Source organism: Salvelinus fontinalis, chromosome 24 (assembly GCF_029448725.1).
Source record: "Salvelinus fontinalis isolate EN_2023a chromosome 24, ASM2944872v1, whole genome shotgun sequence".
In the NCBI taxonomy this organism is placed as follows: domain Eukaryota; kingdom Metazoa; phylum Chordata; class Actinopteri; order Salmoniformes; family Salmonidae; genus Salvelinus; species Salvelinus fontinalis.
Genome location: NC_074688.1, coordinates 2,402,655 through 2,427,163, shown reverse-complemented (window position 1 = coordinate 2,427,163; position 24,509 = coordinate 2,402,655). Strand labels below are relative to the sequence as shown.

General features: G+C 40.1%; 1 protein-coding gene across 1 annotated transcript in view; it reads left to right on the top strand.

Moving 5' to 3' along the window:
- The first annotated feature begins 7,648 nt into the window (after positions 1-7,648).
- The window catches only part of ano7 (anoctamin 7), a 45,637-nt gene continuing 28,776 nt past the window's right edge, over positions 7,649-24,509 (top strand). Inside the window, exons 1-16 of the mRNA XM_055879373.1 lie at positions 7,649-7,820; positions 8,221-8,278; positions 11,375-11,526; positions 12,061-12,168; positions 12,514-12,650; positions 13,077-13,134; positions 13,703-13,813; positions 14,440-14,608; positions 16,136-16,226; positions 16,467-16,563; positions 17,625-17,768; positions 17,963-18,100; positions 18,418-18,516; positions 23,910-24,012; positions 24,119-24,230; positions 24,354-24,408. Of these exons, the coding sequence (XP_055735348.1) occupies positions 7,728-7,820; positions 8,221-8,278; positions 11,375-11,526; positions 12,061-12,168; positions 12,514-12,650; positions 13,077-13,134; positions 13,703-13,813; positions 14,440-14,608; positions 16,136-16,226; positions 16,467-16,563; positions 17,625-17,768; positions 17,963-18,100; positions 18,418-18,516; positions 23,910-24,012; positions 24,119-24,230; positions 24,354-24,408 (1,725 nt within the window). The 5' untranslated portion in view covers positions 7,649-7,727. The remainder of the gene's footprint in view (positions 7,821-8,220; positions 8,279-11,374; positions 11,527-12,060; positions 12,169-12,513; positions 12,651-13,076; positions 13,135-13,702; positions 13,814-14,439; positions 14,609-16,135; positions 16,227-16,466; positions 16,564-17,624; positions 17,769-17,962; positions 18,101-18,417; positions 18,517-23,909; positions 24,013-24,118; positions 24,231-24,353; positions 24,409-24,509) is intronic.

The following is a 24,509-nucleotide window of genomic DNA, read 5'->3' as shown; positions in this document are numbered from 1 at the left end:
CTGAGACAGGTAATGGCAGACTGAACGTAGTTATGTAGAGCACCTCAAGATAAAAACGTAATATTCAATATCGGCAAGTTAGACTAAATATTAGCACTACACAATCTGGTGGGTGATAACCTTCAATCTGGATAATAACACCAAACAAATCTTAAGTCTAGAGAAATTTATCGACAAATATTATGAAAACAAGCAACACCCAAACATGACGGAGAGTAAGACAGGGGAACCGATTTCAAAAAGAAAACGTGACTCTTCTACAGACACAGACTATTTAATATTTTCACCACCGAGAATGGTAAAGGTCGAAACTGATCCGTTAAAATCAATAAATGACAAACTGGGTATACTTGAATTAGTAAGGATATAAAAGAGTTGAAGGCAAGCCTCGAGATGAGTGATGAAAAAGCTGCGACATTGGAGAAGGAAACAAACAAGCTAAAAGTGACAGTCAATAAGATTGAAATCGAAGTGAATGAACTTAAAAAGGAGAACACCGTTCTGAGAGAAGCCTTACTTGACATACAGACTAGATATATGAGAGAGAATCTGGTACTTACAGGTATCCAAGAGAAAGAAGGAGTAGTTCCTGAATCTGTAGTTAGAGAGTTCATCCTTACAGTGCTTCAGTAAAACAAGGTTGTCCACTATCGGTATATATATTTATTATTACTATCCAAATGTTAGTTGTTAAAATTAGATCAAACAATAATATTAAGGGATTAGAAATCCATGGCTTAAAAACGAAGGTGTCATTTTACGCTGGTGATTCATGTTTTCTTTTAAAACCACAACTATAATCTCTCCACAGCCTCATAGAGGATCTAGATACCTTTGCTATCCTTTCTGGATTAAAACCAAATTATGACAAGTGTACTTACTATATTATGTATTGGATCACAAAAAAAATGCTAATTTCACATTACCGTGTAGTTTACCAATTAAATGGTCTGACGGAGATGGACATACTCGGTATACAAATCCCAAAAGAAATAAATAATCTCACTCCAAAACGTTTTTATAGAAATGTAGCAAAAATAGATAAGATCTTGCTACCATGGAAAGGAAAATACCTGTCTATTTGTGGAAAAATTACCATGATTAACTCTTTAGTTATATCAGTTTACCTATTTGCTTATGGTTTTGCCTACACATTAGTTACCTGCTTTTTAAATTATATGATAATTCAATTTGATTCTGAATGGCAAACCAGGCTAAATTAAAAGGCCTATTTATATAATGAATATGAATTCGGAGGGCAGAAATTATAAAAAATGAAAGCATTAGACCTGTCACTAAAGGCATCAGTCATACAAAAGTTATACTTAAATCCAAACTTGTTCTCTAGTAAATTGGTAGAAATTTCTCATCCTATGTTCAAGAATGGCCCTTTTCCCTTTATTCAGATTACACCTGCTCACTTTCAGTTGTTTGAAAAGGAAATCATCTCCAAAATATCGTTATTTTTAAACAAGCCTTAGAAAGTTAGTTGCAATTTCAGTTTAATCCACCTGAAAAGACAGAACAAATAATACAACAAATATTGTGGTAAACTCAAATATACTAATTGATTAAAAAAAAGTATTTTTTGAAGAAATAGGACTGGTGGAGTTATGTCACACATGCAGCTAACACAGACATATGGAAATGTCTGCTCTACCCAAAATTACAACCAACTAATTGCAGCATTACCACAAAAATGGAAGAGGCAAGTAGAAGGGGAAAAAAGTAAAGAACTTGTATGTCGGCCCTGTATTAAAGAACATAAAAGGTTAAAGAAAAGTGTGATAAATAAAAACATACACCAATTTCATTTAAGGACCAAAAAACGGACAGCTGTGCTATATAAATTGCAAAATAGTTGGGAAGAGATTTTCGATGTACCCATTCCATGGCACATGGTTTATGAATTGATATGCAAAACAACGCAGGATTCAAAATGTTGAATTTTTCAATTTAAATTACTGTACAAAATTCTGTTATATATACGGGGGATACATTCTTCCCAGCTCTGCAGATTTTGCTGTGAGTGGTCAGAGTCATTAGATCATTTATTTTGGTATTGTCCATATGTAGCTCGTTTTTGGTCACAGGTCCAGGAATGGCTGAAGAATTGCAACATTTGCCTAGAACTTACGCTGCAGATAGCAATACTGGGTGATTTAAAAAAAGGCATAGTCAATCAATCAATAATATAATAATTATTTTAGCAGAAGTGCTTATTTTTAATTTACAATCTGTATTAGCTATGCGAATAGAAAGGTTCAGTACTTTTGTGAAGCATCGTAGCAATATATGGAAAATAGAAATCCAAATGGAGGGTATTGAGAGATAGATGGGAGGGGTTGAATGGAGCTGAAGATTGGGACTAATAACAAGATAACCAATGTAAAACATACGGGGTCTGTAAAATGTATTTAGGTTCTGAAATTTTGTGAAATAGCACAGTTACAAATAGAAATCTAACTGGATGGACATCAGAAATAGAGAAAGGACTAAAAACAAACAAAATATAACTATTGTAAAATAGATTGTGTCTGCAAAATGTGTAAAAGATGTATATACTGAAGATAGAAGCCTAAGTATTACTGTTTATTCGTTTACTGCAATTCGGGGAAGGGTGGTAGGGTTTTGCTGGGAATAATAAAGATATGTTCTAAACAAAAGTATGTATGTCTATATAGGTATGTGTATGTATATATGTGTATATGTACGCATATGTGTATGTACATGGATATATTTACAAAATAAATATATGGGGGATTGGAAATGATGCAGACAATTACATTGATGGAAGCTACAATCTTTTCCCAATATTAAGCTGATCCACCCCTTAAAAAAATCAAAAGTAACATTCAGTATCTGGTGTGGCCTCCAGCTGCATTAACTTCACTAGGGTAGGGGGCAGCATTCGGAATTTTGGATGAAAAGTGTGCCCAAATTAAACTGCCTGCTACTCAGGCCCAGAAGCTAGGATATGCAAATAATTGGCATATCTGGATAGAAAACACTCTAACGTTTCCAAAACTGTTAGAATAATGTCTGTGAGTATAACAGAACTGATATGGCAGGCGAAAACCCGAGGAAAATCCATCCAGGAAGTACTATTATTTTGAAAGGCTGTTTTTCCATTGAAAGCCTATCCACCATACAAAGACTTAGGACCCAGTTATGGCTTCTTCTACATGTGGCCAGTCTTTAGGCATTGTTTCAGGCTTTTACTCTAAAAAATGAGGGAGATACAGCACTTTCAATGAGTGGACAGTGGAAATTTCCAGACATGAAGCCAGCGCGCCTTTCTTGTTTCTCCTTTTCTTTTTACGAAGCTTTTGTCCGGATGAAATATTATTGATTATTTATGACAAAAACAACCCGAGGATTGATTTTAAACATCGTTTGACATGTTTCTACTAACTTTTATTATACTTTTTTGACTTTTCGTCTGGGTGTTGAGAGTGCGCTTTGTGCCTTTGGATTACTGAACGAAACGCACCAACAAAACAGAGGTTTTTGGACATAAAGAGGGACATTATCGAACAAAACGAACATTTATTGTGTAACATGGAGTCCTGGGAGTGCCACCAGATGAAGATCATCAAAGGTAAGTGATTAATTTAATAGCTATTTCTGACTTTTGTGAGTCCTCTCCTTGGCTGCAAAATGTCTGTATGGTGTTTTGTGGCTAGGCGCTGTCCTAACATAATCGTAACATAATCGCATGGTGTGCTTTCGCCGTAAAACCTTATTGAAATCTGACACAGCGGCTGGATTAACAAGAACTGTATCTTTAATCCTATGTATAACACATAGGATAACACTTTCATCAATGTTTATGATGAGTATTTCTGTAATTTGATTTGGCTCTCTAAAATTTCACCGGATGTTATTTGAGACAATGCATTACTGAACATAACGCGCCAATTTAAACTGAGGTTTTTGGACATAAAGAGGGACATTATCAAACAAAACAAACATTTAATGTGTAACATGGAGTCCTGGGAGTGCCACCAGATGAAGATCATCAGAGGTTAGTGATTCATTTAATCGCTATTTCTGACTTTTGTGAGTCCTCTCCTTGGCTGTGAAATGTCTATATGGTTTCTGTTGGCTAGGCGCTGTCCTAACATAATCACATGGTGTGCTTTCGCCGTAAAGCGTTTTTGAAATCGGACACTGTGGTTGGATTAACAAGAAATGTATCTTTAAAATGGTGTATAATACTTGTATGTTTGAGGAATTTTAATTATGGGATTTCTGTTTTTGAATTTGGCGCCCTGCAATTTCACTGGCTGTTGTCGAGGTGGGACGCTAGCGTCCCAATGATACCAGAGGGTAGCGGGACGCTAGCGTCCCAACAGCCTGGAAAAATGTAGAGCGCCAGATTCAAAAGAATTATATAAAATCAAACTTTATTAAATCAAATTAATAAGATACCAAATTAAAGCTACACTCGTTGTGAATCCAGTCAACATGTCAGATTTCAAAAAGGCTTTTCGGCGAAAGCATAAGATGCTATTATCTGATGATAGCAAAATGTCAACAAGAGAGTGTAGCTTATTTCAACCATCCCGGCGCTACTCAAAACGCAGATATAAAATATAAAACATGCATTACCTTTGACGAGATTCTTTGTTGGCACTCCAATATGTCCCATAAACATCACAAATGGTCCTTTTGTTCGATTAATTCCGTCCATATATATCCAAATTGTCCATTTATTTGGCGCCGTTGTACCAGAAAAAAACAGCGTTCAATTTGCGCAAAGTCACGACAAAATATCTAAAAAATTACCTCTAAACTTTGGCAAAACATTTCAAAGTACTTTTGTAATACAACTTAAGGTATTTGTAAACGTTAATAATCGATCAAATTGAAGACGGGTCAATCTGTTTTAAACAAACTCACGGTACTTTTCAAGTCTTGCGCAACAATCAAACAAAAGCACCAGACGTCACTCTACTTCCTGGTGTTTTTCTTTGTCATTGTTCAAATGAATAACCTTAATCTTTTTCCATACACTGGTGACATCCAGTGGAAGCAGTAGGAACTGCGAGTAAAGTGATTAGAATTCTGGCCTGCCTATAACAACTCATTGAACAGACAGTGACTTAAAAAAAAAGTTAGTCCTCAGGATTTTGACTGCTATATAAGTTCTGTTATACTTACAGATATGATTTAAACAGTTTTAGAAACGTCAGAGTGTTTTCTATCCAAACCTACTAATAATATGCATATCTTATATTCTGGGGATGAGTAGAACGAAGTTGAAATTGGGCACGCTATTTTTCCATAAGTGAAAACTCTGCACCCTATCCTAAAGAAGTTAAGTACTGCAGTGCATCTCCTCCTCATGGACTGCACCAGATTTGCCCATTCTTGCTGTGAGATGTTACCTCACTCTTTCACCAAGGCACCTGCGAGTTCCCGGACATTTCTGGGGGGAATGGCCCTAGCCCTCACCCTCCGATCCAACAGGTCCCAGACGTGCTCAATGGGATTGAGATCCGGGCTCTTCGCTGGCCAATGCAGAACACTGACATTCCTGTCTTGCAGGAAATCACGCACAGAACAAGCAGCATGGCTGGTGGCATTGTCATGCTGGAGGGTCATGTCAGGATGAGCCTGCAGGAAGGGTACCACATGAGGGAGGAGGATGTCTTCCCTGTAATGCACAGCGTTGAGATTACCTGCAATGACAACAAGCTCAGTCCGATGATGCTGTGACACACCGCCCCAGACCATGACGGACCCTCCACCTCCAAATCGATCCCTCTCCAGAGTACAGGCCTTGGTGTAACGCTCATTCCTTGGACGATAAACGTGAATTCGACCATCTCCCCTGGTGAGACAAAACCACGACTCGTCAGTGAAGAGCACTTTTTGCCAGTCCTGTCTGGTCCAGCGATGGTGGGTTTGTGCCCATAGGCGACGTTGTTGCCGGTGATGTCAGCTCAGGTGTGATGTACCGATCCTGTGCAGGTGTTACACGTGGTCTGCCACTGCGAGGACGATCAGGTGTCCGTCCTGTCTCCCTGTAGCGCTGTCTTAGTGGTCTCACAGTACGGACATCGCAATTTATTGCCCTGGCCACATCTGCAGTCCTCATTCCTCCTTGCAGCATGCCTATGGCACGTTCACGCAGATGAGCAGGGACCCTGGGCATCTTTTTTTTGTGTTTTTCAGAGTCAGTAGAAAGGCCTCTTTAGTGTCCTAAGTTTTCATGACTGTGACCTTAATTGCCTACCTGTAAGCTGTTAGTGTCTTAATGACCGTTCCACAGGTGCATGTTCATTAATTGCTTATGGTTCATTGAACAAGCATGGGAAACAATGTTTAAACCCTTTACAATGAAGATCTGTGAAGATATTTGGATTTCTACGAATTATCTTTTTAAGTTTATTTTATTGCTGAGTATATCTCTTAACACCATCCAGTTTTTCTATTTGCCATATATTTTTCAATTGTGTTGTGACATTTCACAAAAGTGCTGAACCTATCTAATATCATAGTTTCTACAGATTGTAAATTATTATTATTAATTATTATTATATTATTGATAGATTGAATTTGACTTTTCAAATCACCCAGCAGTGCTATTTGTATAGTTAGCTCCAGGTAAATGTTGCAATTCCTTAGCCATTCCTGAACCTAGTTAAGTGTTTCCAAAGAAAGAAAAGTAAATAAATTAGTCACAGGAAAGAGTTGTTCAGGGCCTAAGGCTGGGATTCGGTCAAACCTGACATATGTTTACGCAGTGTCTACATGTACGAACTACTGTCTGAACACACACCAGCAGCAGCAGTAGCACTAGTAGTAGTAGGTTTTCATAGCACCCAAAACCAATCTGTGATTTTATTTAACCATGGCGTAAAAACAACTGCATTAACACCGTAATGCAGGTTAGATTGAATTGAGCCCTATTGCAAGTGCATGATACCATTCTGCCCTACAGCTGGCCCTGTATACAGTAGAGCCATTGCTGCGAGTCAGAACACAAATGGAGTGCTATCTGCATGGCTCATATCCAACAGTGTGAGGTGAAACATGCAGCCACACTCCAGTGCCACATAGCAAACCTCCTGACCGGTTTATTTGACTAGATTGTGAATAGACACATTTGAGGCCTCAGGGTTTTCTCATTACTCAATGTCAGTTGGTCCTCACCGACTGCAGGAATTCTGTGGAATTTGTGGTGAGACGTTGCTGTTAAGAGGCCATGTTCTCTGAACCCCAACTTAATTTGCTACTTTTAATGGCCTCAATTGAGTTAATATGAAAACGTGATTTTGTATCAAATGGCACCCCATTCCATATATAGTGCACAGTAATGCACTATACAGGGGATAGTGTGTCATTAGGGACACAACCCCATGACATAGATGTTTGAGCTGTATACCTTCAAATGGTCACTGTCTCGCTACTGAGGCGAATTCCTCTGCCACTGTACATTAATGCAGCTAATGATGGCATAATCAGGCATAATCGTGTTACTTACAGACATACAATAACTTGGGATGTAAAGTCATTTAAATTGGACATACAGTGATGGGAACAATTAGGACGTGGCTGTTTTGCTGTATGAGTTTCATGTTGTGTGTTTTGATGAGAGGGCATATTGTGCTGAGTCCCCTGGCATCTTGCTTGCTCTGGGAGCTTGTTCACACCAATGGAACATGAGGGTACTTTATGTGGAGCAGGCCTGCAGCCAGACAGCCTACTGAGGGACCATGAGGAAGAGGGGAGAGGAGCGAGAGGACATCACCACTCTCATCGCCATGACTAATACTGCAGACCACAACTACGGGAGCATGGATACTGGGGTAATCATGAAAGTATATTGTTTCATCATATTTAAACACTCAGAGTTATTGTGTGTGTGTGTGTGTGTGTGTGTGTGTGTGTGTGTGTGTGTGTGTGTGTGTGTGTGTGTGTGTGTGTGTGTGTGTGTGTGTGTGTGTGTGTGTGTGTGTGTGTGTGTGTGTGTGTGTGTGTGTGTGTGTGTGTGTGTGTGTGGAAACCATTATGTTATGTCAACACCCGCCCATGCTAGTCTCCTGTTATGGTGTTGGGACATTAATCAGTGACTCTGATTACAAGGACAGGAAGTCAGAGCGCATTAGTCGAACCGCAACAACACTATAACTAAGGGGAGAGAGGATGTTGGTTAGGAACAATCTTAAGTGGATACATTGATAATAGATCAACGTTTCATGTTCACAGATGTCTCAGGTCAGCTCTGGGGACAAAAATGTGTTCAGCGATGGCATCACTCGCATCGGTGAGTATACTGATGTAATGAGATGGTGTAAGGATGGATTTAAAAAACGATTGGAAAAAACTGGTTGCAATGGTTGTACACAGCTTGTGTGCGAAAGTTTGCTCTCTAGGTACATTTCTTCCATTCCTGGTGTTCTTTCCTTTGTCCTCACTGGGTTTAGGGTGAAGTCGGCCCTAGACGCTGATCTTAGGTCAGTTTTGCATTTCCCTACTAATTAGTCCATGGGCCAGAGGGCCACATTTCACATATATGTTATGGCCCCTAAGCAGGTTAGTACGGCAAACAGGATCAGGGTATTACATGTGGGTTTGTATTATCAGGGAACAATCTTCTCTAACTAAGGCTATTTGATATGTTATTAACTTCATAATACAACATATTATGGTATGAAACAATTAGAATGGGAAGGACCTGCATTGATTTTGCATGGTCAAAACCGAAATAAATAATTGGTGTAACGACCGATAATGGCTTAACATGTGTGTTACAATGAGGACAACCCAAAATGATGGCCCAAGTATGTCATACATATACATATTTAGCTCGATATTACCAGAAGAGTGATAAAAATATGCCAAAAAAGCTGCTTGAATTGCTGCGTTTTGTAGCCGTTTTAAATATAATACATGAAAAAACACTTAAAATGTTCTAAAAGCGTTCACTGATTTCTAATAATTCCAATGGAATGCAATATATGATTCTGAAATATGTATTGGTTAGTGGCTGCTGAGGGTTGTCAAGAGCATCAGCGATGGTTCAATTGCTAAAAGGCTGGATTTTTTTCGAATCATCAATTGCATAATTTCTATGAAATTTGTCAACCAGCCACTGAACTAATGGCTACAAAATAATTAGGTAACATATTTCAATAAATAACAAGGGTAGAGAGTATAAGTTTAAATCGTGATGGTCAGGGACAGAAGCAGTGGTGTAAAAAGTACTACATTGTCATAATTGTCATACTTGAGTAAAAGAAAAAGATACCTTAATAGAAAATGACTCATGTAAAAGTCACCCAGTAAAATACTACTTGAGTAAAAGAAAAACATACCTTAATAGAAAATGACTCATGTAAAAGTCACCCAGTAAAATACTACTTGAGTAAAAGTAAAAAAATATCTGGTTTTACATTTACTTATGTACAGGAGTGGAAAAAGTACTCAATTGTCATACTTGAGTAAAAGTGAATTCTGTACATCAAATTCCCATGTATTAAGCAAACCAGACAGCGCAGTTTAAAAACAAATAATTTACAAATGCAATATTTGCGTTTAGTGAGTCCACCAGATCAGAAGAAGTAAGAATTACAACTTGTTATATTGATAGGTGCGTGAATGGGATAATTTTTCTGTACTGCCTGAGCATTCTAAATATAAAGAGTAGGTGTCAGGGGACATATATGGGAGTAAAAAGTACATATTTTCTTTAGGAGTGTAGTGAAGTAAAAGTAAATATTGTCAAAAATATCAATAATAAAGTACAGATACCCCCAAAAACTACTTAAGTAGTACTTTAAATTATTTTTTATGAAGTACTTTACACCATTGGACAGAAGAGATGAATCACCCATCTTCCTTTTTAGAGATACTTGTGTTTACCTAAATCTTTGTTGACTTGCTGGGACAACTCAACAAATGACAGAGCACACATTTTAACTTAGCATTGCTATACTATCACGTTTCAGGTAAGACCCAGATGTGTCGAGGTCACAAAACTTTATTACTAGTACAAGGGACGGCAGAGGTCAGTAATCCAGATAGGGTGCAAAAGGTCCAGAACTGCAGGCAGTCTCAGTGTCAGAGCAGGCAAGGGTCAATAATCCAGTGTGGTGTGGCAAGGTACAGAACGGCAGGCAGGATCAGCTTAGGCAGAACGGTCGAAACCGGGAAAACAAGAACAGAAAGGCGCAAGGGGAAACCGCTGGTAGGTTTCACAAAACAAAACAAACTGGCAACAGACAAACCGAGAACACAGGTATAAATACACTGGGGATAATGGGGAAGATTGGCGACACCTGGAAGGGGGTGGAGACAAGTACAAAGACAGGTGAAACAGATCAGGGTGTGACACTATACAACAGACTATTACAAGTGACAATTATAAAACCAATATGCTACCAGCTGATATCATCTGACTGTTATTTTGTCATGTGTCTGTAGTATTCTTTTTATATCATGTGACAAATGGCAGTGTAAGCAATGTTTTGGTACAATTGTTGACAGAATGATAATATGTTGTGTGCTCACCACGCCCACTGAGACTTGGAAAAGCGTGCACAGTTGTATTAGGCTACAGATCTAATAACTTACTTAGAACTTCACATGGTGGCGAGCGTGCACAGTGATGAGCCTGATGCTAATTTCCTATAAATATTGTATTCTGGTGAGATGATGATCAGTGCTTGGCTGCCGTTTTCATTGACAAATAAAAAGGATCTGGCTCCTATCCATAACATCATCATGTACCCTCTAGACTGTGTCTGCGAGCTGTTGGCTAGAGCACATGTGCAAAGAGCATAATGGCCACATTTACTGTTTGTTGCAACACTTTTTGTGGGGAAACTATCAACAGAGTTAAATATGGGATGGAAACACATAGACCTTCTGTTTTTCATTGGGTAAATTAAATCTTATACAACAAAGTGCTTTTCATGTGCACCACGTCATTGTGAACAGCTTTGCATTCGCAACAAGCCAGCTTGATGTAAACACACCGCTGCTAATAGAATGTGCATATTTTTGTGTGCAAATATTAATATACTTGCTTGAAAATCTTTCAACAAATGGATTGACTGTTTGCTGAGCCGAGACTAAGCCCTATTGGTAATTACAATGCTAATTGTACACTGCATGAAGGGGTAAATGTACAGTATGCACAAGTTTTTATGACGAATATACCTGGGTCCCACAGAAATTTGTGTTTAATTTAGGAGGAGAATTTGCCTGTGTTGAAGGATGGTGCTTCAGAGAAAGATGCTGAGCAGAGCCTATGGAGAATATACGTTTGCTGAGCAGAGGCTAAGCCTTATTGGTAATTACAATGTTCATTTGATATATCTGCACATGTTAATACCATGTATACACCTGGGTCCCGCAGACTTTGTGTTAGTTTGGGAGGAGAGTTTAGCTGTGTTGAAGGATGGCGCATCAGAGAAAGACAAGTCAAGTCACGCCACCCAAGACTCACACAGGAAGTGGAGGGAAGACTTCCTGTCCAGACTTCAAGCAGCCGGCATCGACCAGGAGATGGTGAGCGAGGGCTAAGGGACAGAGTCGTTTACATTTACTAGAGCCCTGAGTTTTGTGCCCAGACTAGGAAAAACTCTGAGCCCTAGTTGTAGCCTATAACCAGGGCCCAGAGTTATTCCTGATCAGGTTATGTCACCTGGAAAAACTCCTGCCCCAATAAATGACACATCACCCATGATAAACAACTGCTCCCATACCAGACATGGTTCCTATGTGTGCTGCACACTACAGGATTCACCTGGAAAGAGAAAGACATGATCAATATTTACACGGCTTCCAGAGAGCTTGTCTTCCAAGTCATTTACTTAGCCCTTTCTACTGGGTGCTTGAATCAACAAGCTACCACATATAATATCGATGCATAATACCATATAATTGTACTATGCCAACAATGCAAAAAGTGTGAAACTTTTACATTTTTTATTACATTATAATCGTTTTATCGTCCAGCATCAGTGGAAATAAATCATTGCTGTATCCAATTTATGAACATGCATAGTCAGTGATTTCTGTTTTCCTGTTTGCCTCATCTAGCGGGAAGTTCTTCAAGCTAAGAAGAAAATCTCCTATGTGCTCCTGAGCGCCCCCTGGAGTGTCCTTTGCTACTACGCTGAGGAGATCAGTCTCCGGGTCCCTCTGCAGGTCAGTTAGTCTGTTGACTCCGTTCTTATGTTTCTACTCTCCTGTCACATGTCAAGCGATGTACACCTTTGGTATTAGGGTCAATTCAGCTTTCAATTCAGTCAATTCACAAAGTGAATTAAACTGAAATGAATCAATTGACAAAATGCACATAGAAATGCTGAGTTCATTAACTGAATTTCAATTCACTAGTCAACCCTCATTCTGGAGAACTCAACAGCCTTTATACCCAGTAGCTCTCCAGGAGGAGGGTTGGCCACTCTTGCTTTAGGGTGCTTAATCTCACGTGTTCACAAAATTAAACAAATGAGACACAAGTAGATAATGGTGCTGCATATTCCTCAGATGGTAACCACACCAAATTACAACTGGTCAGAGAGGATGCTAGAGAAAACAAAAATCCCAAACCTCATGAGCCAAGACGTGCCCAGCATGCCCCCGGACTATTACACCTGCCAGTTTCGCACCAACAAACTGGAAAGGTACGTTAAAAATCCTAAATGCTTTGCTTAGCATCTGCTGTCATTCAAACCACACCAAATTCTTTGCATTTCCACAACTAAATATCTTCCTGAAACAGTTAAACTATATGACCCATTTAGATTTTCCCAGCAAGACACTAGTCCAGTTGACTGGTTTTGTACAAAGAAAAACACCTTCTATAAAGTATTATTCCCTCAGGCCATGCTGTTTTACCTGAAGGTGAAAAGGCATGATGTGTACATTCAGGCTTAAATGGTGTCAAATACATGGTAAATAAAAACACAGTGTTGTGTTTGAGTTGTAGGTGTTGCTACAGAGAGGTGGAATCTAGGCAACAGACGAGTATATCCAATATTTAACATCAAAGCCTGTACACATATGTATGACTGTACATACTATGTCTGACCACCTGGCTGTGTCTACAGGTTTCTGGGCAGTGAGAATAAGGAGACGTTCTTCAAGACTACCCAAAGACACCAAGTAGTGAGTTTGCCATTTCAACTTGATTCTTCAAATTGGATCCGTATCTTGCAGTAAAAGCGTCACCAGTACAGTATTTCAAGGAAACACGGCCGTGTAGATTCTGTCACACAAATGTGGACCTCTCTACTCTTCAGGTAACTCTCTATCTGAGCTCAGGGTTGTGTTCATTAAGGCAGGCAACGGAAACCGTTTCAAAGCATTTTGGAATTGAAAACGAAATTTGACAATTAGTGTTGGTCCCTCACTGTTTCTGTCTGTTTTCTTCTATTTGGTGCCCAGTGAACACTACCCTGATTTACTAGTCAGATCCTTCTAGGTTTAAACAGTCCCTATTTAAGGTCATTATTCCTATTTAAAAACATATATTTTGGCTGGGTTACCACTCAACCATGGCTCCATGTGGATGACTGTCTGTTAGATTAATGCAGGGAAATGTAATTGTAAAACCACCATACCAAGAGGTCATGATGAACATGTGATAAACACATTTGATATATATGACACTACAGGAGTAGAATAATAGACTTCCTCACTTTGACAGTACAACACATTCCTTTGTCTGACCTAGCTGTATGAGATTTTAGCACGGACGCCTTATGGGGCATTAAAAAGAGGAGAGGTGGGAATCGAAAGGCTGCTCAGCGAGAATGCCTTCACTGCTGCATACCCCCTGCATGAGGTTAGTGTCCTGCATAGACATACCATATGTTATGTATGTATGTATGTATGTATGTATGTATGCATGTATGTATGTATGTATGTATGTATGTATGTATGTATGTATGTATGTATGTATGTATGTATGTATGTATGTATGTATGTATGTATGTATGTATGTATGTATGTATGTATGTATGTATGTATGTGAGTGAGTGAGTGAGTGAGTGAACATGATTTCATTACTGTACGCCCATACCCAGGAATCTTCTGATAAACATAACTCTAAATCTCACTAATCTTATAAATCTTACCCTGTAATGTTAAATCAAACATTCATCTTGACTGTAACCAGAGGAGTCATGCCCCTAATGTTTTTGAGGGGGCTCTGATGACCAAAATCTATGTCTTTGGATTATATCTGTATAAAATAAATTGCAACTTGTAATTATATCCAATGAATATCCTTCGGTAACACTGTATTTGAAATTCATGTCATAATAATGTCATAAACGGGACATAAATGTTGTGATGTCACATGTCACGGAATGTCAAGTCATAGTGGGCATGTTACCTTTGACTCTGACTGTAACCCCAAAACCTGAATAGTTATCCACCGTCTGACTCTGTCCTACGATGTTCCTGCAGGGTCCATTTCAGATGCCAGAGGGGGAGGCGGTGGACTCTCAGTCCTTGGGCATGAGGCAGATCCTCCACCAGTATTGGGCTCGCTGGGCCAGCTGGAAGAAGTACCAGCCGCTGGACCACATCCGAGAGTACTATGGAGAGAAGATAGCACTGTACTTTGCCTGGCTGGGTAAGCATTGGCACTGGCAATGTTTTGTTGGCTTGAAGTAGAGAGTCTGGCTTTTGGAGGAGTACTCGTCTTAGAAGCGGGTTAGCATTTTTTTGGATGACTCATGTACTGGAGGCAGCTCTGCAGATTGGTCATTAGCAGGCAAAGCCACAAAGTCATAAAATCATATTTTAATCCTAACCCTAAACCTAATGAAAATAATAATGATTCAAACATCCATTTAATAATAATTTAAACATACATTTAAACAAACATATAAACGTACCTGCAGTGAGGGCCGCTCAACATTTACATTACATTCAGTAATCTAAGAGACTCCCATCCAGAGCGACCCACAGGAGCAACCAGGGTCAAACGCCCCGCCCAGGGGCACGTCGACAGATCTCCCACCGAGTCAAAATGGAGATCCGAACCAGCAACCTAATGGCCGCCGGCCCAAGCTCCCAACCGCCAGGCCACCTACCATCCAAGATCCTCCCACAGTTCCCCGAGAGCTGCCCCTCAACCATCTGAGACCTATCTCTTCTGGCCACCCACTTTGGATTTATACGCACCATATCTCTTTAAACTATGCTGTAATGTTTAGCATCCAATTTGAATCGATCTAATCGAATAGAATCCACAGATTGCGAGTTGAAAATAAACACTTTTACAAAGAGTAGTAATATATTAATAATTGACTGAACAGGTTTCTCCAGATCTCCCAACAATGCTATTTCTAGGGTCAATTTTAGATTCATGTTTTGCTTTTTCAGCCATTACTGAACCTGAGACCAGAAACAAGCTACCTGAGGGCAATACCAGAACAAATAGTATTGATTCTAAATCCTCACAACAAAATCTGCAGAGCATGCGATGACTGTATCCCCAAATATTCAACATCTTGCGTCGTTTTATATATCATCTTATACACACTGGGCCATGGTATCGGTACATGAAAAATCTCTTCCCAGAAATTTTGCAATCTGTATGGCACAGTTGTCAACATCCTGGTCCTCAAATTAAACTGGTATACATTCCTATTTAAGCTATTTTTCTTCCTCTGCCAGTTTTGATCCTTTAAATTGGTCAGACAGACTCGTTCCTTACCTCCTCACGCTGCCACCTGCCTCCTCCATTTTTGGGGTAATGCTATAGTCAACCCTAACGTTAATTACACTGCTAACCTAAATGGCTAACGCTAACCTTAAATTAAGACCAAAAAAGCAAATTTTGGTTATCATAAATTTTTACAATATAGCCAGTTTTGACTTTGCAGAGCACATCTAGGGGAAATCGCTCAGTTCTGCCACCAGGACAAGACGCATCCTAATAAACGTCAACCCGCTTCTTAGAATATAATAGTAAGCTTAAATATCCCATAAAGAGAAATTTGCAAATTTGCTTCACAACAAAGAACAAGCTCCTTGGCAAAAATATCATCCCAAGACTTACGTCACATCAAATAATATACATCACACAACACACATCACAAGACATAATGAAATGACTCTTCTTTTGCTTACTCTCTCTCTTACCTCCATGAAGGGTTCTACACAGGCTGGCTGCTCCCAGCAGCTGTGGTCGGAACACTGGTCTTTCTGTTTGGGATCTGGTTGATGTTCACTGATGCGCCAGCGTGAGTATGAAAGAGGACGACTTCAACCAAGCATGTCACTCCTCTTCTTAAGCCTCGCCCACCATAATCCGTGTTGAGGGTTCCACTAGGGTTGTGAACATTCTGTGTTTGTTTCCACACCTTAACACGTGTACGAACTAATAGTTGAACTCTGCTCAGGTGTGGGTTCAAACAGGGGTTCACTGTAACCAACTGTGTCACCAAAGGTAATTTTCTGAATGGCTATCCTCTGTCCCATAGGCGGGAGATCTGTGAGAGCGAGGATGAGTTTGTCATGTGTCCTCTGTGCAAAATCTGCTCCTACTGGAACCTATCCAGCATCTGTACCACCTTCAAGGTGTGTGTGTGTGTGTGTGTGTGTGTGTGTGTGTGTGTGTGTGTGTGTGTGTGTGTGTGTGTGTGTGTGTGTGTGTGTGTGTGTGTGTGTGTGTGTGTGTGTGTGTGTGTGTGTGTGTGTGTGTGTGTGTGTGTTCACATGCATGTGTGATGGCATGATTGATTGTACTTACTGTATGTGTTTTAGTGTACAGTGTCCTCAGAAGTTATTCACACCCCTTGACTTTTTCCTACATTTTTATGTGTTACAGCCTGAATTTAAAATGGATTAAATTGAGATATTTTTGTCACTGGCTTACACACAATACCCTATAATGCCAAAGTGGAATTATGTTTTTAGAAATTAATAACAAATGAAAAGCTAAAATGTCTTGAATACTTATCTTGAGTCAATAAGTATTCAACCCCTTATTTTAAGGCCAGCCTAAATAAATTCAAGAGTAAACATTTGCATAACATGTCATATAATTGCAGTTGCATTGGCTCATTCCGTATGCAATAATAGTGTTAACATGATTTTTAAAAGACTACCCCACACATACAATCCTCAGTAAGGTCCCTCAGTCGAGCAGGGCATTTCAAACACAGATTCAACCACAAAGGATGGAACATCAACATTGTAGTTACTCCATAATACTAACCTAAATGACAGAGTGAAAAGAAGGAAGCCAGTACAAAATAAAAAATATTCCAAAACATGCATCCTGTTTGCAATAAGGCACTGAAGTTAAACTGGGACCGACAGGTGTGCAAAGCTCTTAGAGACTTACCCAGAAAGACTCAAAGCTGTAATCGCTACCAAAGGTGATTCTAACATGTATTGACTCAGGGGCTTCAATACTTATCGAATCAAGATATATTAGTGTTTTTATTTTTCATAAATGTTAGAATTGTTCTTCCACTTTGTTTTGTGCAGATTGTTGACAAAAAATGAGAATGAAATCCATTTGAATCCCACTTTGTAAAAACAAAATGTGGAGAAAGTCAAGAGGTGTGAATACTTTGTGTGCCCACTGCCCATGCCGTTTTACTACATACTGTATGGCCATCCTCTCTTCACAGGCAGGGCTGTTATTTGACAATGGGGGAACGGTATTCTTCAGTATTTTCATGGCTCTATGGGCTGTCACTTTCCTGGAATACTGGAAGCGCACCAGCGCAGTGCTGGCCCACCGATGGGACTGTTCAGAGTTTCAGGAAACTGAGGTACAACACAGTATGATCACAGTGATTATATTATTTTGGAAATCCCAATCGATCCTTAGTTCAAGCTTGTCAAGTTTGTATGTGAAAACTATTTCTAAGATGCACAATTTCAGATTTTCTGTCATGGAGATTCAAGAACCAATAAGGACTGACAGATTTTGGATGTTGTTCCCGTTTAACCCTTTGTGACCCAGGAGCGCCCAAGGCCAGAGTTCACTGCCACAGCGCCCCTGACCCTGCGGAACCCTGTGACTGGTGCAGAGGAGCCGTACTTCCCAAAGCAACGCCGCTTCAACCGCACCCTGACCGGCGGCATGGTCATCATGATCATGGTAAGGTGCTGCAGGACAATGTTCTTTAATCCTACCTTGGGGTCGCACAAGGGTGCACATTTTTGTTCTACCCCAGCACTAGCACACGTGACTAGCAACTAATTAGCAAGCACTTGATTAGTATAATAAGCTGTGTTGGGATAAAACAAAAGTCTGCACACACTCTGGTCCTCCAGGATTGGAGTTGCCCATCCCTGATGACATGTGAGATAGGAAGTCAACTTATGAGGACATTAATTAATGACGAATGAATTACATTAATCAAGAATCCCCGAAAAGTCCTAACTTTATCTTTGATGCATTTTTGTCTCTCACAGGTATCCGTAGTGCTGATGTTTGTGGTGGCAATTATCCTTTACCGGGTGATTCTGAGCATCATCATTTACAAATCTCACAATGCCTTCTTGATCTTTTCTGTGAGTCCCTTTCTAGACTTAAAACCCACTATGGTTGCATCATTCTAGTGTAATTAGAAACTGTTTTTCTACCATTAACAGGACAATGATTAATACAAGTTCTAAAGACCATTGCTCTCTCAGACAACATACTGGAGAAAAAAAATATTTGATGAATTTGGCCTTACTGCTGTTAGCCCATACAAACGCACTGAATAACAGATTCATACATAGAAAACAGATAGTCCAAAAAAAAATCAAAACTAAGTATGCTTTGAAGTGAAGCCAAAAAATAAAACACCATGGAATTATTCGTATACCTTTGACATGGAAATGCCCCATTCACACAGCACCGGGACACAATCAGACGAGTCCCGTGACACTTGTGGGGGTCTTTGAGTAAAACATATTGATTTGTAGCCCAAACCATTTCGGACGCTACAGACGTTTTGGTGAGAAGAAAGGGATGTCTTCTGCTCTGACAAACAGCACTGTAGCTCTGCCACCTCCCACAGCAGATGTGGAAGGCCGACATTGGCGGATGCAGTGACTGAGATGCAGCCCATGTAAAAACTCATATCTCTAGCTGAAACAGACAGATCGGAAAGGGAATTTGTTTATTGTTTATTGTTTATTTTAATTGGATATCCGCGGGGGCGCAGAAATTGATTCTAGATTATTTGGGTTCAAGCAGCGAAGCTGGGTGAAACCCTATTGTATTTGTTGCCATTCATTATTATTATAGATCTTCAGTTAAGGAAATATAACATGCAAATTCTTGTGAAATGGTAAAGCCTAGGAGGGTGCAACTTGGCGTGATGGTAAAGTCCCATGGGCCATACCCTCTCAAGCAATGCCATGTCAATTGGCCACATGGTGATGCTATAACATGCGATTGAAGATGTAAACTCACCCAGTTTGATAAAAATATATATATTTTTACCCTTATTTTACCAGTTAAGTTGACTGAGAACACATTCTCATTTGCAGCAACGACCTGGGGAATAGTTACAGGGGAGAAGAGGGGGTAAATGAGCCAATTGTAAGCTGGGGATGTTTAGGTAACCGTGACGGTATGAGAGCAAGATTGGGATTTTAGCCAGGACACTGGGATTAACACACCTACTCTTACGATAAGTCTGAAAAACACCACCCTACACAGGGCAATGTCCCCAATCACTTACCTGGGGGATTGGGCTATTTTTTTAGACAAGAGGAAAGGGTGCTTCCTACTGGCCATCCAACACCACTTCGAGCAGCATCTGGTCTCCCATCCAGGGAATGACCCGGGTCAACTCTGTTTAGCTTCAGAGGCAAGACAGCAGTGGGATGCAGGGTAGTATGCTGTGTGTGCGTGCGTGCGTGCGTGCGTGCGTGCGTGCGTGCGTGCGTGCGTGCATACAGAGGAACTCTGCCTAGAAGGCCAGCATCCCAGAGTCACCTATTGACGTTGAGATTGGTGTTTTGCGGGTAATATTTAATGAAGCTGCCAGTTGAGGACTTGTGAGGCGTCTGTTTCTCAAACTAGACACTCTAATGTACTTGTCCACTTGCTCAGTTGTGCACCGGGGCCTCCCACTCCTCTTTCTATTCTGGTTAGAGTTTGCGCTGTTCTGTGAAGGGAGTAGTACACAGCATTGTACAAGAACTTCAGTTTCTAGGCAATTTCTCGCATGACATATCCTTCATTTCTCAGAACAAGAATAGACTGACAAGTTTCAGAAGAAAGTTCTTTGTTTCTGGCCCTTTTGAGCCTGTAATCGAACCCACAAATGCTGATGCTCCAGATACTCAACTAGTCTTTCAAAAACAAGGACATTTCTAAGTGACCCCAAACTTTTGAATGGTAGCGTGTATATATGTGTATATATACAGTATATACAGTTGAAGTCGGAGGTTTACATACACTTAGGTTGCAGTCATTAAAACACATTTTTCAACCACTGCGCAAATTTCTTGTTAACAAACTATAGTTTTGGCAAGTCGGTTAGGACATCTATCTAAGTGCATGACACAAGTAATTTTTCCAACAATTGTTTACAGACAGACTATTTCACTTATAAAATCACTGTATCACAATTCCAGTGGGTAAGAAGTGTACATACACTAAGTTGACTGTGCCTTTAAACAGCTTGGAAAATTCCAGAAAAGTATGTCATGGCTTTAGAAGCTAGGCTAAATGACATAATTTGAGTCAATAGGAGGTGTACCTGGGGATGTATTTCAAGGCCTACCTTCAAACTCAGTGCCTCTTTCCTTGACATTATGGGAAAATCAAAAGAAATCAACCGAGACTTACGAGAAAAAACATTGTAGACCTCCACCAGTCTGGTTCATCCTTGGGAGCAATTTCCAAATGCCTGAAGGTACCACATTCATCTTTACAAACAATAGTACGCAAGTATTAACACCATGGGACCACGCAGCCGTCATACCACTCAGGAAGGAGACGCGTTCTGTCTCCTAGAGATGAACATATTTTGTCAGAAAAGTGCAAATCAATCCCAGAACAACAGCAAAGGACGTTGTGAAGATGCTGGAGGAAACTGGTACAAAAGTATCTATATCCACAGTAAAACGAGTCCTATATCGACATAACCTGAAAGGCCGCTTAGCAAGGAAGAAGCCACTGCTCCAAAACCGCCATAAAAAAGCCTGACTATGCTTTGCAACTGCACATGGGGACAAAGATCATACTTTTTAGAGAAATGTCCTCTGGTCTGATGAAACAAAAGTAAAACTGTTTGGCCATAATTATCATCGTTATGTTTGGAGGAAAAAGGGGGAGGCTTGCAAGCCAAACAACACCATCCCAACCGTGAAGCATTAGGGTGGCAGCATCATGTTGTGGCTTTGCTGCAGGAGGGACTGGTGCACTTCACAAAATAGATGGCATCATGAGGTAGAAGAATTATGTGGATATATTGAAGCAACATCTCAAGACATCAGTCAGGAAGTTAAAGCTTGGACGCAAATGGGTCTTCCAAATGGACAATGACCCCAAGCATACTTCCAAAGTTGTGGCAAAATGGCTTAAGGACAACAAAGGCAAGGTATTGGAGTGGCCATCACAAAGCCCTGACCTCAATCCTATAGAAAATATGTGGACAGAACTGAAAAATTGTGTGCGAGCAAGGAGGCCTGCAAACCTGACCCAGTTCCACCAGCTCTGTCAGGAGGAATGGGCCAAAATTCACCCAACTTATTGTGGGAAGCTTGTGGAAGGCTACCCAAAACGTTTGACCCAAGTTAAACAATTTAAAGGCAATGCTACCAAATACAAATTAAGTGTATGGTAACTTCTGACCCATTGGGAATGTGATGAAAGAAATAAAAGCTGAAATAAATCATTCTCTCTACTGTTATTCTGACATTTCACATTCTTAAAACAAAGTGGTGATCCTAACTGACCTAAAACAGGGAATTTTTACAAGGATTAAATGTCAGGAATTGTGAAAAACTTTATTTCAATGTATTTGGCTAAGGTGTACGTAAACTTCCGACTTCAACTGTATATGTATGTACCTGGAGCTTCTAAAGCCATGACATAATTTTATGGAATTTTCCAAGCTGTTTAAAGGCAGTCATCTTAGTGTATGCAAACGTCTGACCAACTGAAATTTTGATAGAGTGAATTGTAAGTGAAAAAATCTGTCTGTAAACAATTGTTGGAAAAACTACTTGTGTCATGCACAAAGTAAATGTCCTAACTGACTTGCCATTTTTTAACAAGAAATTTGTGGAGTGGTTGAAAAACTTGTTTTAATGACTCCAACCTAAGTGTATGTAAACTTCCGACTTCAACTGTATATATAGTCATTATATATGTATGTATACAATAGTCATTTACAACATTAACAATGTCCACACTGTATTTATGATCAATTTGATGTTGAAATATATATATTTCTAAGTGACACCAAACTTTTGAATGGTATTCAGACTTTTGAATGGTATTATTCCTTGACTTTTTCTACATTTTGTTACGTTACAGCCTTATTCTAAAATAGATTAAATTGTTTTCCCCCCTCATCAATCTACACACAATACCCCATAATGACAAAGAAAAACACAGGTTTTTAGAAATGTTGGAAAATATATTTTTAAAACCAACTGAAATATCACATTTACATAACTATTTAGACCCTTTACTCAGTACTTTGTTGAAGCACCTTTGGCAGCGATTACAGCCTCATAATGACGGATTTTTAGAAATGCTTGCTAATTTACAAAAAATTGAAAACATACCTTATTTGCATAAGTATTCAGACCCTTTGCTATGAGACTCACAATTGAGCCTGTTTCCATTAATCACTCTTGAGCTGTTTCTACAACTGAGCTGGCCGCCCGGCCAAACTGAGCAATTGGGAGGAGGGCCTTGGTTAGGGAGCTGACCAAGAACCTGATGGTCACTCTGACAGAGCGCTAGAGTTCGTCTGTGGAGATGGAAGAACCTTCCAGAAGGACAACCATCTCTGCAGCACTCGGGGCCCATTTGGGGCCTTTATGGTAGAGTGGCCAGACAGAAGCCAGTCCTCAGTAAAAGGCACATGACAGCCCGCTTGGAGTTTGCCAAAAGGCGCCTAAAGCCTCTCAAACCATGAGAAACAATATTCTCTGGTCTGATGAAACCAAGATTGAACTCTTTGGCCTGAATGCCAAGCATCACGTCTGGAGGAAACCTGGCACAATCCCTACGGTGAAGCATTGTGGTGGCAGCATCATGCTGTCGTGATGTTTTTCAGCAGCAGGGACTGGGAGACTAGTCAGAATTGAGGGTAAGATGAACGGAGCAAAGTACAGAGATATTCTTGATGAAAACCTGCTTCAGAGCGCTCAAGACCTCAGACTGGGGCAAAGGAGCTTCCCCTTCCAACAAGATAATGACCATAATCACACAGCCAGGACAACGCATGAGTGGCTTCGGGACAAGTCTTTGAATGTCCTTGAGTGGCCCAGCCAGAGCCCGGACTTGAACCCGATCGAACATCTCTTGAGTGACCTGAAAATAGCTGTGCAGCGACGCCCCCCATCCTGACAGAGCTTGAGAGGATCTGCAGAGAAGAATGGGAGAAACTCCCCAAATATAGTTGTCCCAAGCTTGTAGCGTCATACGCAAGAAAACTCAAGGCTGTAATCGCTGCCAAAGGTACTTCAACAAAGTACTGAGTAAAGGGGTCTGAATACTTATGTAAATGTCATATTTAAAACTTTTTTTGCTTCGTCATTATGGTGTATTGTATGTAGATTGATTAGGGGAAAAAACTATTTAATCCATTTTAGGATAATGCTGTAATGTAACAAAATTTGAAAAAAGTCAAGGGGTCTGAATACCTTCTAAATGCACTGTATATAAAAGAATTTCATTAAATCATATTATTTTAATAATACTAGTACTGTAACTATCTTGGCAGGCTGGTCGGATAGCCAGTCTCACAGGGTCAGTGCTGAATCTTCTGGTGATCCTCATGCTCTCCCGGGTCTACATCTACCTTGCCCAAGTCTTAACGCGTTGGGGTGAGTCAGCAAGTCCGGCTCTTGTCAATCGTCGCTCAGATGGAAGATAAATCTGTGATTTAATTACCAATGTTTGCTCATTCTTTTTGCTTTGTCATATCAACAGAGATGCACCGCACACAGACCAAATATGAGGACATGTTTATTCTCAAGGTCTTCATCTTCCAGTTTGTCAACTTCTACTCCTCCCCAGTCTACATTGCCTTTTTCAAAGGCCGGTGAGTAGGTCAAACAACGTCAAGGCACAAATGAGCCGTATGTATTGAAAGGTCCTGTATTTATACACCCTCACAGTACAATGAAAATGTGGCTCGTCCTGAGCAAACTCCTATGTTTTGCAGGTTTGTTGGTTACCCTGGCAACTACTACAATCTCTTGGGAATACGGAATGAGGATGTGAGTGTTGTTCTTACATACTAAAACGTACTTAACTTCCCAGCAAACAATTTCCAGTTTGCCTTGCATTCCCAGAGTGTTAGTCACAAAGTTACCTGAAG